The sequence below is a fragment of the Cuculus canorus genome, chromosome 2 (genome assembly GCF_017976375.1).
Source record: "Cuculus canorus isolate bCucCan1 chromosome 2, bCucCan1.pri, whole genome shotgun sequence".
NCBI classification, from domain to species: Eukaryota; Metazoa; Chordata; class Aves; order Cuculiformes; family Cuculidae; genus Cuculus; species Cuculus canorus.
In genome coordinates this window covers 23782829-23803811 of record NC_071402.1, presented here as the reverse complement: position 1 = coordinate 23803811, position 20983 = coordinate 23782829, and the positions used below count along the sequence as shown (strand labels likewise).

The 20983-nt window shown below is 36.4% G+C and overlaps 1 protein-coding gene across 5 annotated transcripts in view; it reads left to right on the top strand.

Annotated features, from left to right (window-relative positions):
- The window catches only part of VPS13B (vacuolar protein sorting 13 homolog B), a 453221-nt gene that overhangs the window by 241727 nt on the left and 190511 nt on the right, over positions 1-20983 (top strand). For 4 of the 5 annotated variants that reach the window (XM_054059974.1, XM_054059977.1, XM_054059975.1 and 1 more), the window contains exons 25-29: positions 2892-3098; positions 14955-15126; positions 16132-16246; positions 18406-18547; positions 20311-20719. In XM_054059974.1, coding sequence (XP_053915949.1) covers positions 2892-3098; positions 14955-15126; positions 16132-16246; positions 18406-18547; positions 20311-20719 — 1045 coding nt within the window. Of the gene's footprint in view, positions 1-2891; positions 3099-14954; positions 15127-16131; positions 16247-17810; positions 17878-18405; positions 18548-20310; positions 20720-20983 lie in introns of those variants that run through there. The other variant, XR_008448774.1, reaches the window with a different exon arrangement.

Sequence of the window (20983 nt, the reverse complement as noted above, 5' to 3'; positions counted from 1 at the left end):
GTATATAATTATTATAAAGTATTATAATGACCAAAAGAGCGCAGAGAAATTATTTGAGTTTAGTGAAGGTTCCTGAGCTGTCCCTTGTCTCTTATATCTGCCTCATTTGTTCTTTCTCCTTTACTTATGCAAAAGGAGAAATAAAACCATTAGTATTCTTTAAACAGATGTTCAAGAAGAGAAGATGGAAAATACAGTTACATAAACAACATTTGATAGCTATAAATTCACAGTAAAGCAGCTATGAAATTGGATTCTTGAGAATGACAGGCTCTATTTTGTCTATGATAAAAAAATGACAGCCTTGAAGTAGGTGATACTTGGTGAATTTGTTGAGTGGTAGCAAAGGTGAAGTATTTTAGTATATGACTATTATGAGTTAATACAAATCCATGTTCCATTGCTTGTATCCCTTTAAAGTCAATAGATGCTCCCAGTGTGCAAAATTGTCAGAATCTTGCCTTTTCTTGTAGATTTCAATTTTGCAGTAATGTGTTATTTTTTACGTATAAAATACTGTAACATATTGAACTTTATAGATATTGCCATATAGTCAGTGGGATCTTATTGAGTTATGTGTGGTTTTACTGGGGAGGGAGTGGAAGCAATGAGTTGAGGGGAACTTTTCTTAACAAGTACTGGCAGCATTAAGCCTATTTTTGCCATACCATTTTTGTTGTCTTGAATAGAGTGTGCTAAAAATAATTATTATATATTAACTGTTATGCTCAAAAATATTTATGAAGGAGGGAGAGAGGCCCTACACTTCCGTTAGCTCTTCTAATATAATCAGAAATGGATTTTCAAAACGTTAAGGCTACTCCCTTGAAAAAGTGAAACCAACAAGAGAAGCAGAAATCTTCCGTTTTTAGTGAGTAGCAACCAATGAAATAAAATCAAGTGTATTAAAATAATCAAAGGTAGGACTTCAGTTCTCTATATAAAGCTTTTAAATTTTGTTTACATGTAGACACTTGCCTTCTTTTTTTTTTTTAGTGGGGTTTTAGTGTGAGCCTTTTTGCTATTTTATACTTTTTAACATATATCCATGAAAGTCGCCTTGCTCTAATCAACATGTGTCTTTTTTGCATGGTGAACTTGTTGGTTTGTCTCTGGTTTCAGAGTAGGGTAGAGTTTTGGGGTCATACTACGTAGCTGGCTGATTGCTGGTGATGTTCAGAGAGATGGCTACTGCTGTCTGAAATAGACACTGTTGTAGAGTGACTGCAAAGATTCTAGCCTGAGCAATTTTAAAAAAACAAATCTCCCTGATAACCTAAGTAATTATTAACTTTAATAATTATGACTGTTGTAAGATTTAAACTCTTCAGCATTGGATTAGCTGATGACAAACCTCTTTACCTTGTGCGTGGGCATGTATGTAAACACGGAAGTTGCATCATTTCTTCTTTTGCATAGTTTTTTTGCCTTTATGAATGGTAACATAATTAAATTTCTGAAAGCCCTGCTTCATTAAGCCAAGTATAGCTTGAGTTATCCTTCGGTTCCTTAGCCAAAAACTGTTTTGAGGGAAGAGAGGTTGCAAGCGTGTATGACTTGGATATATGCCTGAATCCTGTTAATTTTTCTGGAGACTTTTGCCAGCAAAGTGTCGACACCATTTAATGTTATATTGCTCAATCAATCAGGTGGGCATTATTAGTCGTTCTTACTGTGTTACCTGAAAAAGACTCAGGACAACTTAGAAATTTGTAATTAGTAATTTAAAGACAACCAGTGCATATCAGAGTGCTGCAGACACAAAACACATTAAAGCATATCTAAAAGAACTTTTTGCCACCGCCAGTTATTGTTTGTAGATTGCTCTGTGTATGAAGAAAAAAAAAGTACTGAGAAGTTCATCTCCTTTAAGGAAAAAAATCTGTCAAAAGAGTATGTGACGTGCTCAGTGTAAGCCTTGAAACTTCAAAAGAAAATCGAAGATGAATTAAGAAGGTCTTTATAAAATTCCAGCACTTCACCTCTTAAGAAAAGACTGTAGCATGTACTTTGAGACTTCATCACACACTCTCACGCACAAAATCAAGTACTGTTTTATATCAAATGTAGATTGACAACAGTGTTTTTCTGCATCTGTTCTGCCCACAAAAGAAGCCAGCTTCATAGAGTAGATGTGTCCTGAGGCTTAAAGTTCTTATAAATATGAGAATTTCCATTTTTTATAATGGCAAGCGGGTATGGTATCCAGCTGTGGATCTGCTTATATATTGTTTGCAGTTTTCTGTGAGCTTGTTCTTTATAGCATATTGCAATATGTTGTCATACAGATTCTGTGATTAATGCTTATTTACAAAAACTTGTGTAAATATCTTAGAACTGAGTCAAACATGTGCAAGTTAAACAGTGTGTTTCTGAATATTGGAATGACACATTCCTGGAGACTAGTGAGTTCAATGGCAGATACTCTTCCTAAACCAGAACAGCTTAATATGCTGCGAGGGATCATTATTTAATATGATTATAATGGATATTTTTTGCATTGTTAATATTTCATAAAACTTACATGTTTGCTTTTTTTTGTAGAGGCTGTATAGATACAAATGAAATTTACCATAAATTACCTTTGTTTAATTGTTAAAATTTATATTAGTAAATGTTTCACAAGACCACATTATTCAGGATATTTTCATTAGCTGTGTACCATATGTTTAGACAAAGCACAGATTATTTTTATCAAAATCACTATACTGTAACTGGTGTTAATTATTTTAATTGCAATGTACTTGCTTATCAGAACATTATAAGACATTATTATAAGGTGAGAAGTTCAGTTCTACTACATTCTAAGTCTCAATGGAGGACTTTGATTTTCCTTCACCTCATTAAGGAAAGCATCTTAAAAAATGTTGGGTTTTTTTTTTTTCTTTCAGGTGCAGCTTCTGTATGAACTGGCTGAGAGCACAAGTAAAGTTTGGAATAAAATACAAAGGAAAGGAATTCTGTATCAATCTTCTGTCTATTCTGAAACCATGACAGGACCTGCTCCACCTAGCTCTCCAGTTAAAAGTAGTATTGGTACTGCTCTACCAGACACCAGCACATACAGCCCATCTGCTGACATCGGGACCACCACAGAGGTAGGTTTTCTTGAGAAAAAAGTATCATGTGAGTTCTGACTTAGAAGGTGTGGTGCACATTGAGTAGGAATCGGCACGAATAGGAAAAGCAGTAATATCCATATGGAAAGTAGCTTTGCCCCGATAAGCCAATGAAGAATCCTTCATTACTGCTCTGTGGAACAAGAGGAAAAAGAATGCTGGCGTGCTTCTTTGTTTATTATTTGTCTGGATTGTTTCTCTTTGAAGTTAATGAACATTAACTCTTGTCAGAAAATTAAGGTTCGTGTTTTCAGGTCAAGAAGCATATGCATTTTTTCAAGTCCAGAATTACTGGAAGAGTAACTGCTATTTTGTGACGTACCAGTGATAGCTTTGCTGTTTGTAAGTTATTCCAAGTAGCTTCAGCAATCAGCCTGTCATGCTGAAGCTAGTCAGTGGGATGCCTGGGTCAGTGGAGAGTTACTGTGTGTAGGCTATATTAGCAACCAGGAGAGGTACGAGGCAGTGAAGGCTCCCAAGGATGGCATAGCGGGTCACCCAGCTGTACTTTTCACCCCTGGTCCATCCACCATTGTTCTTCTCTGTCTGTGAACTACTACTGGAACTCAGTTCCTTCCCCTCTCCCAGCTGTCCCATGACACAAGAGTACTTTCATAACTCAGACACTTGAGGATTTGAGTATGTAGCTATAAATACATGAAAGATTGGCCAGTCGATTTTACGTATTTCTGTCTCCTTAGCTTACAGCACTGCACAGCTGCCTGGAGCGCTCTGATGGTACCCAATTTAATCTCTGTGCGTGCTTAAGACTATGTGACTGATCACAGGAGACTGTGCAACTGAATAGGCCTAGTATTTTCTTAGTGTCATGTCAGACTTACTAATTAGAATAATGAGTTGGCCTTGAGTGCTCCAGGAGAGAGACAAAAATGGATGAATTGAAGGTATACCAGTGATATATCGTATATATGCGATGCTTCGTTTTTACATAAGGCTGTTAGGATGCAGGAGACTGTTCTGAGAGACTAAGATTCATTCTCAGGATAAACAGCGATTTTGGGGACACCTCATAGCACAGTTCTGGAACGCAGGCAAGTACACAGCAGTTTGAACACTGACTGCAATTACATATGCAACAACATTTGGTTAAGATTGCTTTAACCCTCTGTATGGTTTATATTAATTTCCAGATTTGGAGAAAATTAAATGGTGAACACTAGTGCTTACTTTTTATTTGCATTAAACACACACCCACAGAGGTATCTGTCATTAGAAGGTGTTTGCGCTGCAGTTTCAGTTCTTAAGTTATTTCACTGAAATGTTTCTAGATTATTTGAATAGCCTTGGTTTTGGTGTATTTCTGTGTGTGTGATCTCAGTTTTGAAAAATTTTGTCATGGATACAGAATTGAAGGTAAACAATAGTAGTAAGGAAACAATATGGTCACAAAAACGGTATTTTTTCACCTACCCACATCAAATCCCTTTCTCATTAAAATCAGAAACCACTAGCTTTATAAATAATGATTTGGGTTTGACCCTTTATATATAGACAGTGGTATTTGGAGCACATGCTGTACTTGGAGCATTACTTGAAACTGAGTCTGTAATTGTTTTAGTCCATGTGTTACCAAGATTATTTTGGTAAAATGGGTCCAAGTTTGGCATCATATCCTACCCCTTTGCAAAATGTTGTTCATAATTTATTTAGGTTTTTCCCTATTCTGAATAAATGTTATGCACTAGCTCAATATTTTTTCTTCTGATCTAAATGAAGTTGGGTGAATTAGGACAATGTTAGAATTAGTGTTCAGTCTTTTTCATTCTGAAGCTAAGACCATGATTTCAGTCTTGTTAGTACAGAAAGATCCATTAAAACACAGTGTTAGTATTGGGGTTTTTTTTTCACAATAGGGGACTTGGAGTTGAACTAACACTTTACAACTGAGATTTGAAAAATACTTTGAAAGGAATTTATCTCTGTGCTTAGACAGGATAAAGACATGTAAATATTGACCATTCTGAGGATATTATTGAAGATGTGGAAGAGGAAGGAAAGATACAAACAGGAGAAAATGTTTACATGAAGTTCATATGACTGAAGGACGGGGGAATACCTCATAGAGGTTCTCTCTATTATCTCCATTCAGAGCTGTCGGCCCAAGTTGTTCTGCTGGTGGCTGGGGTAGGAAGGCAGGGCAGAAGAAAGCCAGCACAGGGGGTAGATGAGTGTGCAGATCGAAAAGCATACTGAGGCAGGTGTAATTTATTTAATGGAGACAGTGAGGTGGGAGAACATATACATGGCCAGATATTTGAGATTGTAGGAAGCTCTTTGACATAAACTGAAAGTGAGAATTAGAAGGGTAATTTTTATATTGTCAGGAAATGATTCATGGAATTGCTCAATTAGGAGAGTAATATTTTTGGCCAAGCATCTGAAAAAAAATCATATTCCATTTCTGATTAACTGTGTTGGGAATATTAGGTGTATCGAGGTGATTAAAATCAAAACAGTATGTAGGGTGTACGGAGTTTTTAATAGTAAAAAAAGAGTAGGACAAAGGTTTTGAATTACTGCAGTTGAAAAAAGACTGAGAGTCTGAGTTACTGCAGTTGAAAAAAGACTCTTTGTCATGGGAAGCCAAGCCAGAGTTTAGATTGCTATAAGAATAGTAGCTATGAAAATGCTGCAGTTGTTTGTGAGTACTACCATTTTTGTGAATTATACTTTTAATTATACTGTTTATACTTGAAGATCACCCTTAATATTGGTTTGTGATTTCTTGGAAAAATTTAGTGGTACTGTAAGGTGAAAAAGAATGGGTAGCCAGTGGAGGATTCATCTAAATGACTTGGTTGTTTATGGGATCTAGCATCAGAGGTTGTCTTAACCTAGTTCTTTCTGGTATTTAAAAACTGAGGTTTAAAATAAAACAAACCTCAAAAAAACAATTATTCCTTCTCTCTTGGGTCTTACTTTATGTCAAGCTACCAGTTGCAGTGAGGTGAATCACCTAGTAGCACAGCCAAGTTAAGGTTAATCACCTAGAAGTAATGTAAACAAAGTAACATTCTCCAAACAACTTTTTATTAAGTGGTAGACAAAATGAGTTTAAGCACTCTACCACCATTTGAAATCAAAGTATTTGTCTCTCCACCTGATTTTTTTTTTCTTTTTGATCTTTTGGTGGCCACCAATAAAAGTAAATCTAAGTGTTCTGAAGCCGTAGAATGAACTTTTGCAGATGTGTAAAGCAACTAAGAAAATTGTTCCTGAGGCTATGCGCAGTCCCAATGTCCGAGAGTTGTGTAGTACTGCCAGAGGTGGGAAAGGGAAAGGGGTAGGAGAATCACACTTGGCCAACCAGTGAGAAATAATAAAAGGAAGCATATTTTCTTTTCACATTTCTAACAGACTGTTTTAGAAAATAGAAATTAAATAATTTGTTACATGATGGTTTGCAGTATCTCTGTAACACATTTTCTTCTGCAGCTGGTGGCTGTCTCTGAACTTATTTAACATATTTCCTAGTATCAAAGCACAAGTGAGATTTTCAATGTAATGACATGTTTTCTGTCCTATTCTTTGAGGTAAAGATAATTTAAAAATACATGTATTGAAAAATTACCTAAGTAATTCTTTTTCATCAGTGAAAGCTGTTTGTCCTTTCAGAGTATTTAATCATTTAGTTTTCCTCTTTTGCTAAATTAATCACAATGACCATACCTAGCTGTAGATAGTATGATCATTAAATTGTGCTTATCCTTTATTTGAAGAGGCTGAGACTTGAAGATAAGAAAAGAATCTGGTCTCATTTGAAGAAAAATAACCTTAGTATGTTTAAATATGCACAGAATCCCATTACAGATGCAGGGGTGCATTTGAGTGGCACCCTTTACATAGAGTTATACAGCTGTTCCTCTGCCCTCAAAGCAGATTGACAAGCCTTGTAGACAAGAAATGTCTACATTTATTTTTATTGTTTTGTCTCCTGTGAAGTACAGCAGTGAGGTTCTACCTGCCAAATTGACAAATGGGCTGCAGACATCAGTCTGCTATACCATACTTTTTTGAATGAGGCCAAGTTTTGGTTCTGGGTGAAGATGTAGTCCTCCACCATCCAAATGTGGACTCTTGTAACATCTGTCTTAGACATAAGACTTTTTATCTGGACACCCTGTTTGTTCATGAGATTCTAACTAGTGAAATATAAACAAACATTTTTAAACCCAATTGCATTGTCTCATACCAAAGTACAGTTGAGGGCTGAATATTTTTCCAGGTACCTTCTGAAGAAGTACTTTTAATTTCTAAAGCATAGAAGCGGGGTAGGGGATGTCAGAGCAACCTAATGCTTGTCAGGTTCATGCGCTGTGTTATTCTCCAAGTACTCTTCAGAGACTGGTATAGAAAATCTCAGGCATGGTAGGGATTCATGGTGTTTGAAGACACGAAGGCAAAAGTTATCTTTAATACCTAACAGAAATGGTGATTGTAGCAAATGGGATGTCAGGAAAGTTGACCAGATGAGAATAAATGATACTGCATGGAAATGGAGGATGACTGAAAAAGGCATGCTTTCAGTGAATGGCAGGGGGAAAAGGGAAGGTGGAGGCAGATTTGGCGAGGCAGCTGAGAAGACTGGAGTAGCATTCCACTATTTTCCCGGGTCTGATTTATCCTTGTCTGTGGTTTTGCTGCTGGTTGGAACAGGACCACTCCTTTCCCTTCCCACAGAGTCCGAGTTCCATCAAGGGAGCAATAAAAGCAGATGAGGCAGTTACAGCGCAGGCACTCACTGGCCAGGAGACCTAACACCACCAAAACCTTGCTTGATTGCTGTCTTGATACCAACATGTCTGAAAACAACTTGCAAATACTTGGAGAAATAGAAAAATACTGTTGTTTGAGTCTCTTTAAATATGGGGTACTTAACATCTTTACGTTCTCTAAAATGTGGTAGTATTGATTACTTGCAGATGCATATTTCAGTCTGCAGAAATTTGAAGATACTTAATATTGGCCTAACGTTACTTGCAAAAAAAAAAAAAGTCACTGGGAGCAAATCTAGGTTGTTTGATTGTTTGATTTGGAAAATACCATCCTGTATTTGTAGAATTATTACTTGTTTTCAGACTACTGTAGCAGTGAAGTTTTTAAGGAAGGAAGTGGAGGAGGTAGTATAAAAATCTAGTGCATCAACCACAATTTCATCTTGCAACTGTGTATTTTATAGTCATTATTGCTGGTAAGCAGCAATGAAGCATATAGAATAATTAAACAATAATACATATTCCTACAGGTTTGACTTAGAAGTTTGCATTTTATCAGAGTCTGTATCTTGTTCCTGTATCTTTAAATGATGAAGTCTTGAAGTCTGAACACAAATATTTTGCTGCAATAGGTACAAATTTTTAAGTTTAGAGATTTTACTGTGAAGGTGTTATTTTGTTCTGTGGGAGACAAATGATTATTTTTAAAGCTGAAGTGGAATTGCTATAAATGAATCAGAAGAAAGCAAGCTCTCACAACTGTTTATATTAAACAGCAAAAGAAGTAATTTGTTTATGTGATCTGTGGATGATTTATATTTGAAGCTGTGTGTAATTCTCTTTGTGCTGACAAGCTGGTAGTGAGCACCACAGTCCTATGCGGATAAAGCTACCTAGCTTCCTCAATTTTAGTCTTGGTGGTGGTAAGCCGGAGAAACATAAGTGAGAGGCTGAAGTACTAGAGGTCTGGAAACAGTTAATCACTTTTACCAACCCTCCATTGGAACTGCAAAAGCAAAGGTAGTACAGACTACAACAGGCCACTTGTTACTGTTTACTTAAGTACAAACAGTGGTAGAAGTGTTTAGTCCTTGGGGAAACTCAGTGATTGAGCAAGAATGCAGAAGTTATTTTGATAAGGCATAGCAGTAGTGTGGCCAAACTGTGATCATCCCTGAGCTTTAGGCAGGCCAAGGATGAAGGCCTCTCATATGTTTGGTTCTTCCTGATGAACAAAGATAAATTCTGCTAAGAAAATAAACTCAGTATATTGGTCAATTTGCAACAATTGGTGAAAGAATTAAATTGTATATTTTAGGACTTGGCATGAGAAGTTGTGGGAAAATAGTTCAGGGTTTCTGACTCTGGCTTGATTTTTCTGTAGATCTGGAAACAGAGCAGAAAATTAATGCATAAACATATTTAACAATACCACGCTGGGTGCTGAAAATCCAAACTGAAAATTGAAACGGCATGAGAAACAAGAGCTCAGGCTTTCTTCTCACTTCAGTTTCTTAGCTTTCCACTGCAAAATATTTCTAAGAATTTGAGCTTAATTAAAAAAAAAAGACATCATCTGCTACAGACCATCAGTTTTTCAGTCCCTGTACCTCTGCCCAACGGTTCTGTTACAGTGCCGTTAACAGAAGACTGAGAAGAAATGCAGTCTATTCATTTTTCATCTCTCAAAGGATAGCCATATAACAATATTTGCCTCCAGAGGATCATCTGCAGTGCTTCTTGCACTGAGAAAGAGAATGGATCAATTCAACTGTTACGTTTGTTTGAATGGCAGAAAAAAATTAGGTTGTGTGTTTACATTGAACTGTTGATGTAGGGAAAGGGCAGAGCCAGTAACCTCTGATAAGGATGTGGTGCTGAGTGGCTGAGGATGTCTGTTGATAAGCTCTGCAGCTTATGTAGCTGCAAACAGAAGAGGTTATCACTGAAAGCCTCAGATTACCACAGTTTTAGCTATACTGTCAGGCTAGCTGGTCCAAGTGGTAGTACGCACAAGTGACATGGAACATTGGGTGGGAACATAGTGACCCGAGTCTTGAACTGCAGTGCTAGGCTAAGCACAGTTGTGTTGAACAAGTTACAAACCCCTGGCAATTGCAGGTACACGTGTCTGACTCCCGGTTTACTCTGCTTCTGGCTGTGTCCAGAGGTTTGCAATTCCTTTATTACACATAATTACCGATAACATTATTAAACATTGACATCCTCTATTTCTGTAGACCTTACTTATGCATTGACTCAATGTAGTTTCGTTCGATAGCCTTGCAGTTGTGTGCTGCACAATTTGAATAGGATTTAATAAAGCTACCTTACATACTACAGAAATTCAAGTGTGAGAAACATCTGCAAATCAGACAAGCATAAGCACAACCAACTTTGGAATGATGCCAGCAAAAGCTGATTTCCAGGAATAGTAATGGAAACTGTGAGCACCTTAGTGTCTTTTCCTCACCTGTGGGCTTTTTGGTATACAGCATATCAAGTATACAGCTTCATTATGTGTTTAGAAAGGAAGGAACAGTTTCTAATGATACATCTGTGCCTGGACCTGTAACTCTATTTCCCTTTAAACTGCAGATATAATAGGCTTGGAAGTTCATAGGGCCCATGTTCCCTAAAATTTAGGGTTTCCTGCTTTTAAATTTGATTGTACATTCCTGGTTCGATCTGCTTTTTATATATATCTGGAGTTATGCTAGATAATAAATGCAGTACTTCAAGCATCTCACAAATAACGTTATAAGTAATGTTGTTCCAAAATTATCAACTGCCTCATTCTCAGAGAGGCACGGTATTACATCATTTAATATTTTAAGAGAAATTAGCTTAAAGAAAAGTGTGGGAAAATGATTGCCTCTGTTTTCTACAGAACAAAGTTATCTATATAGTCAAACCACTAAACAAAAGCAGCTTTCTGTGGAAAGAAAAAAGGTAACAAAAGGCATGAAACATCTGAGCACATTAAATTATGAAAATAAAAGAACGCAATCATAAAATTCAAACCTTGCTATGGTGGTAGTATGTATTTACTGTTAACTGTGCTCATTTAAGTTTAATTCACTGTTTTTTTCTTTTTTTTTTAACAATCAAAAATTGTAGAGACCGCCAGAATTTTAGAACAGAATTGATTTTCATACAAAAAGCATTTTGGAACATTTCCAGTGGGAGAATGAGGGTGTGTATGGAGGACGAGGAGGAGACAGTCTCTCATTCCCACCCCCTCCAACACGGTTTGTAAGTCAGTTTGGTAAATTAGCTGTGCCTACAGTACAAAAATAACTTAATGCTCCAGCTCTTAAAAAAGTGCTTTTTATAGAATGAAAATAATAGAGAGCAGCAGACAGATATGCAGAAGATCAACATTGGCTTGAGCTTTGACTTGAACTGTAAATAAACATATCATCGGGTTCTAATAAGTATTGTTTCTATCTTCCCTTAACCTTTATTTGCCTTCCATTTCTTGATGCCCTGTGAAATCCATCTGGAGACCTTAGCTAAGGAAAGTTGTCCTTGGCTGGCTCCTTCCTTCAGGGTTGCCCTGCTGAAGTGAATCCCCTGTTCCAAAGTACCATTGACTCTAGTGTCTCTAGAGCATGTGAGGATTGATGAGAGCAGTCGTCTCAGACTCAATGGAACTCCCACACAGAAGCATTGTCTTTTAAGGGGTATCATTCAATCGTATACTGAGCTGCATCTAAAGAAGTGGGGCCAGCACGTCGAGGGAGGTGATTCTGCCCCTCTATTCCGTTCTTGTGAGACCACACCTGGAGTATTGTGTCCAGTTCTGGAATCCTGAACAGAAGGAGGATATGGAACTGTTGGAACGGGTCCGGAGTAGGGTTACAAGGATGATCAAAGAGCTGGAGCGTGTCCTGTATGAGGACAGGCTGAGAGAGTTGGGCTTGTTCAGCCTGAAGAAGAGAAAGCTCTAAGGAGACCTGATAGCAGCCTTCCAGTAACTGAAGGGCCTACAAGAAAGCTGGGAGGGACTTCTGACAATGGTGTGGAGTGATAGGATGAGGGGGAATGGCAATAAACTGGAGAGGGGAAGATTTGCGTTAGACATAAGGAGGAAATTCTTCACAATGAGAGTGGTGAGGCACTGGCACAGGTTGCCCACGGAAGGTGTGGATGCCCCATCCCTGGAGGTGTTCAAGGCCAGGTTGGATGGGGCCTTGGGCAGCCTGATCTAGTGGGAGATGTCCCTGCCCATGGCAGGGGTGGTGGAACTGTATGATCTTTAAGGTCCCTTCCAACTCAAGCCATTCTACAATTCTATGATTCAAAGGCTGATGATGAAGGTGTCAGAAATTATTGGAAGGCAGTTTCAGAAAGTCATTTGGATGAGTTATGCAAGAGAAACGAGAAGAAAAAAGGTATTTATTGGCAGAAATTAAAAGGCTCAGAACTGATGCTGTGCAATAAGGATTTTGCAGGGGAAACATAAGGACATATGAGTCAGTTTGGCAGATAGGAGTTAACCTCTGCTCTTAATATGTTATTTAGCAGGTTCTACCACCCCTTTATTTTTCATCTTGCTGAGTGCCATGTGTCCACTGTGCCACACTTGCTTTGGAGTTGGAAGCATCTTAGTGAAATGAACTAACACAGCTTTCTCTAGTCAGATATTTTACTGTGATGCACGTTGAGTATCATTAGATACACAGCAGGAGACAGGCCCTGCTACACTGAGTAATCTAAATTTGCCAATAATGTAAGAGAAAAATGGAAGAAGGAGAGTAAACAAAATACAAAAGCAAGAAGGCCATGTTAAGTCCAGGGTTTGGAGAGAGGATCTCAGGTGGTTTTGTGTAAGGAAGTTTGCTCAATGAGAACACGATGGAGAAGAAATGCTCGAAAGAGAAAGGACAGTGAGGGAAGCAGGAAGAGAGAGAGAAGGAATAGTATGTGGCTGAAGTTTAAAAACCAAAAAAAAAATGGCCTTGAATAGGTTCTTTCTCCCATTTTGTTTATATGCCATTTGTTACTGATTTAAACAGACTGACAACCTGGTGACAAGAACTTTTCAGGAAAGAAAGGATTCTAAAAGAGAGAAGGTGTTATAAAAATGAGTTCATAAAATGATATAGGGAAGTTTTCCTCTGGGAGATCTGCTTGAAGGGAACCAGATTAACATCCTTCTCCTTCAGCTCTGGTTGCCTGCTTGTTCTCTTCTGTGCTCTGTTACCAGCTCTCTCACCAATGCACTCATTAATCCCTTCTTTCTGTAACTTGTCTTCTGTAAGTATATCCAGAATCTTCTTTCCCAAATTCATTTCCTCAGCTTCCATTATTACAGCTCCTTGCTCCTTCCACCACGCATGCACATAAATATATGCATACACAGGCAAGTGTTCTTTCTTTCTTTTAGTTAAATGTGCTCATACCCTTCTGGTCCTTGTCCAGCTCCTTCATACCAGTCTGTACATGTCTGTATCACATAGGAAGAGCAATATTTCTCTTGTCTTAGTTTCTGGGCTAATTGCAGTTCCTCTGCTTTTGTAGACTCCATAAGGACCACGAATTTAACTGACAGGCCTCTAAGTACTGCTTGTTTTGCAAAGCAAGGACTTCATTCAAACCAAGGCATAGGTTTTGTTCAGTTTGTTTCTAAATGTCTCTGGCATGTCCAGCTCAGTGTTTGTTAATTCATTCATGTATATTATCTCTCTCACCATGAATAAGTGATAAAGCATTTTATAGCTTATGGATAATGCAGAGAAAACCTGTCATAGGACAATTAATACAGAATATGCAATGCAATTAATTACCATGTTTAACTTTTCATATTTAAGATTCCATGGTATCTTCCATATAAATCATCTTGATTAGTCATTAGATAAATCTCAAAATTCCCAAACATGTTGTTCATTGTAATTTAGAATTCCTAATCCCCAAAAGATTATTTGAAAATCAAGGCTTTGGGTGTTTATTGGCCTGTAAATCTTAGAAACAGCTTGGTCTTACTGGATCAAAGTGACAATACCATATTCCTTTCCTTTTGTGTCTGAATAATGAAAAAGATTGCAACAGCTGGAGCTGCAAGTCAAGATGCTGGTGCTTATTTTAGTGGCTTCTGGTTGACATTAGTGATTTATGTGTCCATTGCATTCAGTTTATTAGACTGTAAACACTAGGAGCTGATGAGTAATTAAATATTTGCATCTTTCCTATTTGGCAATAATTTTCAGCAAAGGAGCAGAATGATGTCGTATGGCTGGGACATTTTAGTTGTGCCATCAAGACTTATCAGAATGTGCCTGCAGGGCTCTAATAAGCCCTCATAACAGGATTTTCAGTATAGCTTTCACTTGTTGTGTTCTTGTCCTAGAAACGTTAACCTTTGTGCCTTTTTTGTTAAGCCTCTAATGTTTTAGGGAATGAACAGAGATTATTCATGGTGCAGGGGCTTCTACAGGCTCTTTTGTCACCATATCATATACTTAAGAACATTGCAAATGACAGTCATCTTTTTTAAACAACAGCCATATGTAAAAAGTAGCAACTAAAATGTTTATAATTCTTACAAAAAGGTATTGTTTTGTGAAATCAGTTTCACAAGCAGTTACAGGGAAGCACATAGAAGACCAGAAAAAGTAAACCAACCCTAACACAACCAGTGTGTGTGTAATATTAAAAGCGTTATGACCATAGTAGGTGGTTTTTCATTTGACACCTCCTACAGTTGTTTCTTTGCCTTTCAGATAGGCACAAGCCTGCTTTATCCCCTTTACCATTGCATCTCAGAATATATTTATCAGCCTGTTTTTTTTTAATTGATGATACTGTTTTATTAGCGTAGAGTTAATGAGGAAAGCTCACTATGCCAAATGGAATTAAGTCATAGAACCTTACAGTTTTACCATGTAATCTTTGCCAAAGTCTATTATCTCTGCCTAAGAAGAGGGAAATATATTTTACTTTTTTTCCCTGATGTTAAAAAATGGCTTAATTCAAATATACTATTAGTGAGTTTGTATTTATGTAGTTTAGACATCTACATCAGTCTAGACAAACAAAACAGAGGAGCAGTGAAAAGCAGTACTTTTTTTCCTCAGCTATTATATCTGTTTCATAGGGTGATTCTCTTCAGGGTGGTGATGATTCTCCATTCTCAGACTCCATTACACTGGAACAAACAACAAGTAATATTGGAGTTTCAAGTGGACGTGTCAGCCTATGGATGCAGTGGATGTTGCCAAAAATTACCATAAAATTATTTGCTCCTGATCCCAGAAATAATGGCACAGGTATTCAGCATTGTTTCCTCTAATGTATGAAATTTAAAATGTTATATTATTTTACAGCACAGTGTTGGCTATTTAGAGCACTCGTTGACAATACTAAACACTGAAATGCAGAAATAATGGGTCGGAGCTGTATTTTAAACTAGAGTAACAAGTTGTAGTTAGCTTAGTTCATGTAATCACAAGTCAGGGTTGCTTTTGGGCATGAACTTTCCCCTCCATGTGGTTAGATGATTGTATTTAATTGGAAATAAGTTGGTTATTGTACTTATAGGTTGCTGCATTTATTGCTTTAGAAGCAATCATGTATCTTTTTTATATGCTTTAGGAGTATGTTTTGTATATGTCCATGTATAGACATGTAGTATTGCTAATAATCATCACAGTATAATTCTTAAAGTCATAAGAGGTCTAATATAGAGTTCAGTGTAAAAGTTTCAGCTTCTGTGTTTAGAAGAGAAATGTGTGATACACTACTTCTCTTGTTTCCTTTGAGATTAAAGTTGGATTACCATCCAGCCAGTAATCGTTTGAAAGAAACTCTGATTCTATAAATGTACTACAGGACTTCAAATATTTTTTTTGTTAGGAAACACTGCTGCATAGCAATTAACATTGTTACTCATAGGAATGTGATAAAATAAGGTGACCAATGACTAAAGCTAATTTTCAAAGAAATTTACTTGAACCTTTGGTTTAATAAAACCCCACAATTACACGAGAGAGGTATTGTTAGAGTAAATATCTTGGAAAATGTTGTTTTACACTTCTTAGCAACACCTGAATTAAAACCCTCATATATATGTCTGTCTAGAAAGGTTTGGATTCTAAGATTTAGTTCTCATTCTTGTTTGTGCGACACTCGAATCAAGAAGTGCTTTATGAAAAATTCTGACTAGAAGTAGCATCATCCTATTTACAGAATGTGTCTCGGTTATATTTCTTGCTTAAAAACTTGCAAGTTTCAGATTAATAACTAATAATTTGTATTTTGTTTGACTGTTGCAGAAGTTTGTGTTGTCAGTGAATTAGAAGATCTCAGTGCCTCAGTTGATATGCAGGATGTTTATACCAAAATCAAATGTAAAATAGAAAGCTTCAATATTGACCATTACAGGAACAGGTAATTCCTGGGAATTATTCTGCTTTAATTTCAGGCTGAAAGAAGGCAGTTGTTTGTTTGTTTGGTTTTTTTTTTTTTCCTTCATTCTTAACTTAAATTTAAGGTAATTGTTCAATTTCAGTGAAATTATCTTAAGCTTTAAAGCAACAAAAGTTAGAACTACATTTCCTCAGAATTATATCTTATTCCAAAGAAACAGAAATTGTGTCAAATCAGAAGAGCATTTTTTCACACTTACTGCTCTGTTGGTCCATTATTAAAAAAACATGCATTTTACCTGAACCTTTGCATGGGAAAATGCTTAAATAGTGCTTCATAAAGTGTTATTGAGTGCCAGTATTTAATGATTCGTGGTACCATACTCTTAAATATTAAGAAGTTCCCAAAAAATGGAAGTATTTCTTTTGCTGTGGCTTAGCAACACCACAATGCAGGGAACTTAGCTGATTATCTGTGTCTGTGGGACACAGCCTAGTCTTAATGCAGACACACTGAAGTGAAATTTCAGTAATTAATGTCAATCAGTGTATCATTGATATTATAGATATGATTGCATTGATATTATAGATATGATTGCATTGATATTATAGATATGATTGTATTGATATTATAGATATCATTGATATCATTGTATTTAGACAGGATAGTTAGGCCTATCATACGTTAGGCCTATCAAAAGTTAGGCCTATCAAAAGTTGCAGCTTTAGCAACTCTTGTTAATTGAATAGTTTGTTGCACCAATGTGAATGTGTTCATTGGGCACCCAGATGCACAATTCTGTGGAGAGATTGACACCTTCTAGCTCATATTGGCCATGAACACACTGGTCTTGACAAAATCAGAGAGGGCCTATGGAGTCTTTGATCAGCTGAGTACAGATCAAGAGATTCCATTATGGGAGGCAGAAGAAAAAATAGAGGTGTTGTGTTACTCCATGAGAGGTAAACAATAGTTCAAACCTTCACAACATTTTTTAGGCACCGAAACTGACTAAAATAATTTTGACTTATTAGACACTTTGTTCCCTATGTGTCATCGGAAGGACATTTACTGTCAATTTTAGTGATTCACCAAAATTTCCGAGCCTTTTTTCTGAGCAGCTGTCTACGTAAAAATTCTGATTCTTGTTCTTTTGCCTAAGTGACAAATGCAGTTATTGTTTGTACATATTGTAATATTTGATCATCGAAATTTGTCATGATGCTTTAAAATGCTTTGAAATCCCCACAGCTGGATTGTCTTAAGAAGCTGCTCTGTCCACAGATTCTTTGGAAAGCCTGAGAAGAAGGTACTTCGCTCCCAGGAGCCTAATGCTCCCTTAGTAAAGTCTTCAGCTTCTGGGTGTTCATGTTTGCTGAAGTTACATTGAGGCTTTAAAACAAATAAACAAACAAACAACCCCCGCCGAAGACACAAAACCCAAAACAATCATTCGACTTGACAAAATTATTAATATTCTCATTTATATTTCATAGTCTCTTCAGAGTACCTTTTTCTGTCTTTAAATCTCTGTGCACTGAAACCACAAGCAGAGAATAGATAAGGTGAACGTTCTGTCTTCCAGGCCAGGGGGAGACTGGCAGTCAGGACATTTTGAAGGAATATTTCTACAATGCAGAGAAAAGCTTTTGGTGAGATTTCTTTTGTAAACTAAGGTGCTTACCTGAATAGCTCTTCTTAAGCAACATATTTTTCTTTATTCTTATAGATGTTAAAGAGAATGATTACAAGAACTGTAGTACAAAGTACATTGTAATACTTGATGGCTCATTTTTTCGAAATAATACTGTAATTTTGTAACATCCGTGACTACAGCTTCTCCTTACTGTTTCTTGGTTCTTATAATCATTCTCCTCCTCATTTTATTAAAGCTCTCTGCTGAAAGTCCAGGGTAAGTCCTGTCTGCAAGATTATTCTCATGTATCTTTACCTCTTGCTATAGGTTGTCCTCACAGAATTTTACAGTTTCTTTCCTTTTTTACCAGATTTTTGCTTGATCCAATTGAATCTCAGCTTTTTAGGAAAAGATATGGCATAGTGTTTATCTTGCAGTTCTGTAAATGTGCAAGTTTAATGTAATTTTTTTTGCTTATAGCTATTTTTCTTCTTTTTTTCGCTTTTTGTCTTCCCCTCTTCCATGTCTCGTTCATTACCTCAAGCCTTGGGGAAGATTCTTGGTCTCTGGGGCAGTATGGAGGTGTGTTCCTTTCCTGTACTGACAAGCTGAACAGACGTACCTTGCTGGTTCGACCCGTCAGCAAGCAGGACCCTTTCAGTAATTTCTCTGGCTTCTTTCCTTCTGTAAGAATCTTTTTTTTAAAGTTTTTACTACAGAACTTCCACTAATAAATGCCAATTGGAGTAAAACAAAAAAGGAAAATCTCATATGGGCTTAGTTTTTTGTCATCTGATTTTTTTTTATTATTTATTTAATGTATTTATTGCTTAGGTTGATTATACTAGTTGTATTATTTCCCTTTATTTACTTTAGTGACATTTGTCAGTCTTTTTTAGTAGATATGAGAATGATGGTTGACTGTTCAACAACCTGGTACATAACAGCAATCCACTGTAGTCAGTGGAATTCATCTATATGAGAAGTGAACACATACAGGAATGTTTGGATTATGTAAAAGCCAGTACTGAACGCTGCATTTTGTTCATGCAACTCTGATACCTGCTTAGGGATTTGAGTAATTTTTGTTGCTATAATATACCTTTATGCAGCCTTTTAAAATTACTTCTTGTGATAATGCAACGAGTTCATGTTTGAGTGTTTCTTTTGAATCCTTTGAATATTTGTTGCTGATTAAGAATATCTGAGTGTGAGATATTTAACACTTTCTTCTTGCCTTTTATCCTTGAATGACTTAGTATGTTATGATATTGGGCTCTTTATCTTCACAAATGCACAGCTGTGTAGAATCTTTTTATGTTAGTGGAAGTCCTGTGTGGTTTGTTTTATTTTCTTCATGAATATTGATATGCAATACTCTCTCTTCTGTTTTTTTCAGTTCTTATTGGAAATTAACTTACTAATTTGTTTTAATTCTCTTAATCATAAAAGCTTCAAATTTTTTAGTATTTAAGCTATATGTTCTGTTTATTTAGGAAAGAGATGTTCTGTTTACAGGGTTTAAACTATGTTAAATTGCTTTTAATCAAATTTAAGATGTTGGAAGAAGCAACTACTTGCAAAATGTAGTTGCTTTCATTTGTGCTTACATGATAAGAGCTAATATTTAAACAATCATAGAATTCTATTATAATATATATTACGCTATTAAAATAATACTTTTCCTAGTTATTTTTAGTTTTTTTCACTCACTAACAATGCATGACTGAAAGACTTTCAAAGGTAATATGGAAACTATACTGTGCATCTCGGACTTAAGTATCTAATTGCCATCTTTAGCTAGGAAATCTGCCCTAAGTGAAGGAATCTGCACTTTAAGTACACTGCAGTGTATCTTTATTCAAGTGATCTGCTTTAGCATGTGGTATAGCTATTCTTTTTAAATATTCAGAGCAGACAAGGGCAAAACAAGTTACATTCTTAGAGTATTTAGTTGACTGTAGGTGGCTTATACACCCGTGTTTAGAGAGTGAAGCTATCTCAGCACCCAAGCATTATTTTAGTATCTATGGTGTTTGCACATACAGATGTGCAAGACAGTAAGATGTACTTCTAAAATGTCTAAAGTGAAGGAGAAATCAAAGCCTATATCTGTGGGAAAAATTTTGGTTAGAAAATTTTGGTCAGACTCTTTAATGTATGGAGGACTTTGGCTGATTGGATTTGAACTTCATACAACATAAATAATCAGAAAAGAAGTGTTCAGCAATTCATAGTTTTTGCTGACATAATATGGTGACGTCTGGACAAATTGTCCATTATTCAAAAAAAAAAAAGATTTTTTTTTCTACCATTTGGAGGCAGTGGAAAGCTATTAGATAATATAGAATCTTAAACATCCTAACTAACAGAGAATATGCTAATTGATGGATCTTACATGTGTGCATTTTTGCAGCAGTTCATTTATTATATTTTTTCTTCGAAACAGACAACTGCAAAACTTTTAGATGGCTCACACCAACAACATGGATTTCTTTCTCTTACTTATACCAAAGCTGTAACGAAAAATGTCCGGCACAAACTCATATCGAGGAATGAGAGAAGAACATTCTATACACTATCAGAAGGTCACACTGATGGTTCTCCTCACTTTCTTCATGAGATCCTTCTTTCTGCTCAGGCCTTTGATGTGGTCCTCTGTTTTCCTTTGCTTAATGCAATTGCAAGCATTTTTCAAGCCAGGTTGCTGAGGAGTCAAAAGGAAAAAAGAAAATCACCAGGTCAACCTATGAGGACTCATGCTCTAACTTCCCGCAACTTGCCTCTGATTTATATCAACACTGGTGTAATAAGAGTCTTCTTTCCCAAAAATGAGGAAGATCGTCATACAGCAGAAGGTACCGTATTTTATGTTAAAGATTTTTTGCTGTTCAGTATTGTGGACAAATGATCTAACTTAATTAAACTGCTGACCATTGCTAGGGCCTTTGGTTTTAAGGGTCAGAGTTAGAAAACATCTAATATTTGTGCTCTTCTCTGCAGATTTGCTGGAAAGTTTTTTAGATATTTAACTCATCGTTGCTTTCCCAGGACTTATAGAGTTTGCATTTAAAATGTGATTATTAAAAAAAATAGTCGAGAATTGTGGAAAAGAACCCATT